The sequence below is a fragment of the Pararge aegeria genome, chromosome Z (genome assembly GCF_905163445.1).
Source record: "Pararge aegeria chromosome Z, ilParAegt1.1, whole genome shotgun sequence".
Taxonomy (NCBI): Eukaryota; Metazoa; Arthropoda; class Insecta; order Lepidoptera; family Nymphalidae; genus Pararge; species Pararge aegeria.
In genome coordinates this window covers 19,005,861-19,011,787 of record NC_053208.1, presented here as the reverse complement: position 1 = coordinate 19,011,787, position 5,927 = coordinate 19,005,861, and the positions used below count along the sequence as shown (strand labels likewise).

Below are 5,927 nucleotides of genomic sequence, written 5' to 3'. Positions count from 1 at the left end.
CAGCACTTAAATTTTGTGGCCCGATTCCAGGAATGGAACTCAGGCCCTTTAGATCCGTTGAACATGCCAAGTATAACATGACGTACCAGTTAAAGAGGCAAAAGACAAAACACACATACAAATAAAAAAGTAGAACCATCGGTTTAAAAAAATTCTAACCATTACGATGCATGGAAATGGTCTCAAAAGTAAATTGTAATATTTCAGTAAATATAGATAGGAAAAATAAAAAAATAATTACGTAGCGTGCTAAAAAGAATATATCTTCTTATTCACAACTCTTCTGTATTCTCTTCTATTTCCTCTGCTTAAAAATAATTTAATATTAAGAACTAATACGAATAAAATACTTCGCATAGATATTATAACAATCCTTAACAAGGTTTGTTATAATATCGGAAGATACCAATTAATTCCGACTATAGAACGTTGTGCCCATAACTGCCACAACAAGCTCCCGGTCGGATTACGTCTGTCAACGCACCTGTATTCACAACAAACGGCTCTAATTAGTCACGCTAAGCCATAGGGCCGCGGGCGAAAATATTTACTCGAATCGCAAGCGCTAAGTTATTGCACTATAATCTGATAAACAGAGATCACTCGCTCGAAAATTGTATTATCGACGCTCTAAAGCGTTCACAAGTCGCCGCTTTACGAGGGCAGGCGCCGGGAACCCGGCATGCAAACATAAAAATTCTCTATCGGGACTAATAGGAGCGAAACAAATAAAAGGATACGTAAATAGAAGCGTTGGATAAATTCCACTGGGGCTGGAGTGCGCGTAAATCCGCGCGATTTGTATCTGTGACAGGGGAGTGCGGGCCCCCCGGACCCCTCCGCCCGCATCGCTGTCCCCACTTTAACAATTAATTTGACAGATAATATTTCTACCGCAAACACAATAAGTGGACCAGCTCGCGCTGGTTTGATTTCTTTTCATGTCCTCTATTCTTTATAGTATTATTGCGGATATTTATTACGACCTGTAGGTAGACAAGTTTAACAGTTAAGTCAATAATTATTATAATTCTATACATATGTATACATTTATATATTTGCCTATATTTGTTTATATTTGCTTTATATATTTGTATATATTTGCCTTAACTCAATTTTTTTCACACTAGAAATATTGTTTTACCGCACTTAGCTGTAATCCCTTTTTACTAGAGTATTAATAGACTTTAGTTTTTAAACGTGTTTAACACCGGCAAGTCAAGTTAGTATCTGAAAACCACGGGGTAAAGTTTGCTCTTATGAACTACCGTGTACTAGGCAGCTTGTCGTTGATTACAAATTTAACCCGGCCGCCAATTTGATCGTGTAGTATCAAGTATGCAAATGATATTAAATTAGAAACGCTTAATACCAACTGTGGCACGCGGTTCTGTAAAGAGGTGCAATTACACCAATCAAAATGAAATTTCGCCGCACTAATTGCGCCCGACGTGTTTTATGAGTGCGATTCCTAATCCCGGCACAGGCTGACACTTGTGAGGGCAAACATCCATTTTACCCCATCGCTGAATGAGCCTTATGATATTGGGGTACCTAATGACAAATACTTTTGATAGAATAATGACTATTAGATTTATACAAGCTGACCGGCCATAGATATTTGATAGTTTATATTAGATATAAATTCGAAAAGAAAAGAGACAATTATATGTCTCTTACCCTTTAAATCCTAAGCCGCTAACCATATTGCACTTTAACATTTGGCACTTGCTACACATGCTTCAGATGTACCAACCCACGTGTCATAAAATCTTGACACTACACGTAAGTCAGAACGGAGTTTAATGTGAAACTTTTCAAATTCAAAAATTCATTCAATTCAATAAAAGTAAAAGAGAAACACAGGATATTATAACATGCTGCTGTATTGATTTGACAATTATACGAACGAAACATCCATACTTACACAATGCTGGAAATGCTGGTTGTTAAAATAATAGCTTTTGTTACCTTTGCGTAGCTTAATTGCTTGCATTGAAATAGTGGATGATACCCTAGACACGGCCATAGCATACCTTTTATCATTTATTTATCCAAGATAACCTCGCGAGCAACATCTAACGTTAAAAAAAAAAGAATGATAATTTGTCAAACAAATCTCCTTAAACCCAATCGGGGTCGTAAATCCGTGTAAGCTACATGGTATCAATAGTGGAGCTAAGTACACCGTGCACCTGCGACCACACGCTACCCGGCTCTCTCCAGCCTCTCACCACACTGGTGTACACAGTTAAAAGCTAAAAGCTCGTATTGGTTATTTAGGCTACTTTTGATACTTGAAGTTGATAACTCTAACCAATACGTTTTTTTATATACAATAACATTATGGACTCACACTTTTTTATTGTATTTTTTTTTATTGATAATGTAACAATTTACATTATTGATGAATAATACAATGTTAACGGCTGACTGGCGCAGTGGGCAGCGACCCTGCTTTCTGAGTCCAAGGCCGATTCCCACAACTGGAAAATGCTTGTGTGATGAACATGAATGTGTTTCATTGTCTGGGCGTTTTCTGTATATTATAAGTTATAAGTATTGATGTGTATTTTATTCATAAAAATATTCTTCAGCTATCTTAGTACCCATAACACAAGCAACGCTAACTTTACATTTATTGTTATTATTTTTCTTTTTTAATTTAATATTTACCTCAACTAACTACAGTACAAGTCATGCCCGCGTGGAATGGCGCAAGAATACCGGCTGCATTGCCGCGGTGAACAGCCAGCCTAATCCAAGATTTTTTTGCACTAAAACTCCATGGCACTCGTCCTCTACCTCCACCAAAAATCATACGAATGATTGATCGGAGGAATGTGTCCCCGAACACGAGAATTATAATATATTAGATTCGCCGCAGAGCTACGAGTAGGTTTGTTTATGAAAAATATATGATTGAAGTTAATTTTCATACCAGAACTTTCAAAAATTCGCTGCGTTTCGTTCCTTACAGATTTTTGTGCCATCACTCATCATTTAAATGTCCTAGTAAACAGAAATTTCTTAAAACTTCAACCCCATATTAAATGTATCGGCAGTGGGGTCATCTCTAGTTGGCCGCTAGGCCGAGCAGGGGGTACGGCCCACGAGGCATCGCCTCTTTACCCGGGTTGTATGAGACGAGTCTGGATTGCTATTTACGCAATATGATCACAGATGGCGTCTGGAGTTCATTGCGTCGCGCTATCGGTGTGTTCTCCTAAAATGTATAAGTTCGGTGCGAATTTTCGTACGGCCAAGCAATAATACTATGTAAGTCGTTTACCTAGTATGCACCATTATACGCTCAAACGTTCCCAATTTTTTGAAGGTGTGGATATAGATCACTCTATAACCCACCTTATTATTCCTAGCAGAAGGCTGGAAAATATATATGCTTAAATATATATTCACTAGAGCTCCCTCGCGACTTCGTCCGCGTGTGAGTACACCTTAAAAGATATCTATCTTTTAAGATGTACTCACAATGTTGTCGCGGACTGGTTTTTATAATTTTAAAGAGGAACAATTCCGTCATACTTACTTCAGTCGTTTTGGCGTAACGTTTACTGTTTAGGCATAGCACGCATCGGACTTTTCTCAAAAAGGATGTTTTCAGCTGTTTTTGCAACATTTCTTATTGAGTGGCGTGGTGGAGATGGTAAAATTACACAAGTTAAGCTGGATATTTTAAAATATTAATAATCAAACACTAAAGTATGAATTACGGAAAAAGGCGCGACGTCGACTCGATGAATGTTATTTACGCACGGATCAATAGAAGCGTTTGGTGATCCTAGAGCGGGCCGTTACCTTGGCCAACGAATTAGTTTGGCCATCCTAAGGGGCAATGCTGCCAGTATCGTAGGAACTGTGCCTCGCTGCGGTGGTTTTGAGGACGTTTTAGATTTTATTTAGTTTTAAATAGTTTATTTTAGGTTATATTTATATTTTATAGAAACAATATTACTATAATAAAATATTATAAACTAAACTAAATCATAGAAGTGTTTTAGAGTACCAATCCATCCATACATTATTTTCGTGTAGCTCCAACGGTTTATGCTCATTTAATTGGGCGCTCAAAAATAATATATAGTAGATAATTTATGCTCGTCATCACTGCGGCACTCCTCCCACAACTGCCACAGACCCATTGCCTGTGTGAGATGTGGGGGAAGTCACCCAGCTCGGGACTGCCCGTGTCCCTTGGAGGAGCCGCCGACGTGCGCCAACTGTGGGGAGGCGCACACGGCGAACAATGCAGCCTGCGCGGTCTTCCGTAAGGAGGCCCGCAACCGCCGAGCGGGTACCACTGCGCGCACTTTCACAGTTGCGCGCGCCACCACTGCTGCCACTCTGCGAGGAGAAGCTGACGCACCCGGCTCGCTGACGGCCGCTGCCAACCAACCAGGACAGCAGCAGGGTCGCAAGTGACGCCGCAAGCGTGGCGGCAAGCGCGTCAAAGCGCGCAAGCAGAGCGCGCCACCCACAACGGCGCCTCCCACCACGACATCCTCCGCAACGGTGCAGCCTCCAGCGCAACCCGCCGGACCGTCCAAGCCCACTGTGGTCGCTGCCCCCGAAAGGGGGACGAAGGCGAAGCGAGTGGTAGTACCGCAGTCGGCAGCTCAGCCGGCCCGCGGTCCTTTGGACCCAAGGACGACCCGGGTCATCGGTGCCCTGAACCAGGTCCTGATGGCGATCCAGGAGCAGCGCGACTCAGTCCCGCTTATCCTGGCCTGCATTATGGAGCTCTGCACTGGGTGAGCTCCATATTGCCCTCTGGAACGCCGATGGGCTTTCGAAGCACAAAGCCCATCTTCTCAAGGACCTACTCTCTTAGCGTCGAGTGGACATCGGCCTGATCAACGAGACCCACCTCAGACGAGTAGACAAGTTGAAGGTTCCTCCAGAGAACTCGCCGTCCTTTCGAGTGGAGAACCCCGCCGATGTCGAGCGTCTCGCCACAGACCTCAGCGCGATAATGTCCGCCGCGCTTCGAGAGTCCAGACGCCACTCGGCAACCGCTCGCAGACCACCCGCGCTCCCGGCCTACATCCCGGTCGTCGCGAGTCGTGGCACACCGTCATCGAGTGAGCCGGCGACGACTGTTCTGGCATCCACCGCCTCTGCCGCCGTCTCTCCGGGAAGCCTACTCCAATTAGGCCCCTCATGGCTTGTGATGGTACCCCCCGTTACCAAGCCGAGGAGCGAACGGAGATCTTCGCTGACTTCCTGGAGACGCAGTTTACACCGAACCCGACGTCACTCACGGGCCCACACGCTGCAATCAAGATGCAGCGAGCACTGGACGCACTTCCCACTTGACTAAAGGACTGGCGACTTAAGGTCAACGTGGCCAAAACTCAGGCGATCTCCATTGGACGGTCGGCATGGACCCCCGCACCCCCTCCGGTCTCGGTTCTGGGAGAAACCGTCGATTGGTCCCCCACGGCTAAATACCTGGAGTCACCATCGACAGGGGTCTCTCAATGCGAAACCATGTGAGGAATGTGATCGCGCAGTCGCGCACCGCACGCTACCTCCTCCGTCCCATGTTGGCATCCCACCTGCCTCTCCGTGCGAAGCTGTCCATCTACAAGATGTACGTTCGCACGCGACTCACGTACGCGGCCCCAGCGTGGTACGCGCTGGTCAGCGAGACGGGCCGCAAGTCGCTGCGAGCGCAGCAATCTTTAGCGCTCCGCACCATCTCCCGAGCACCACGCTTCGTACGGAACCAGGTCATCGCCAGGGACCTGTGCATGGAGAGCCTGGATGAGTTCATCCGCCGCCTGAGTGCCTCGATGTTCGCACGCGCCGATGGAGCGCGAGCCCAACACCTGCGGGGCATCGCGCCATACCATCGGCGCCCGCCGGACGTCAGAGGCCTGCCACCTGACCTCTTGGAATTCTAA

General features: G+C 45.4%; 1 protein-coding gene across 1 annotated transcript; it reads left to right on the top strand.

Moving 5' to 3' along the window:
* Positions 1 to 5,501: 5,501 nt before the first annotated feature.
* LOC120636632 lies at positions 5,502 to 5,927 on the top strand. Its single transcript, XM_039908192.1, has one exon. It carries the CDS (start codon positions 5,502 to 5,504, stop codon positions 5,925 to 5,927), a length of 426 nt encoding a protein of 141 aa, XP_039764126.1.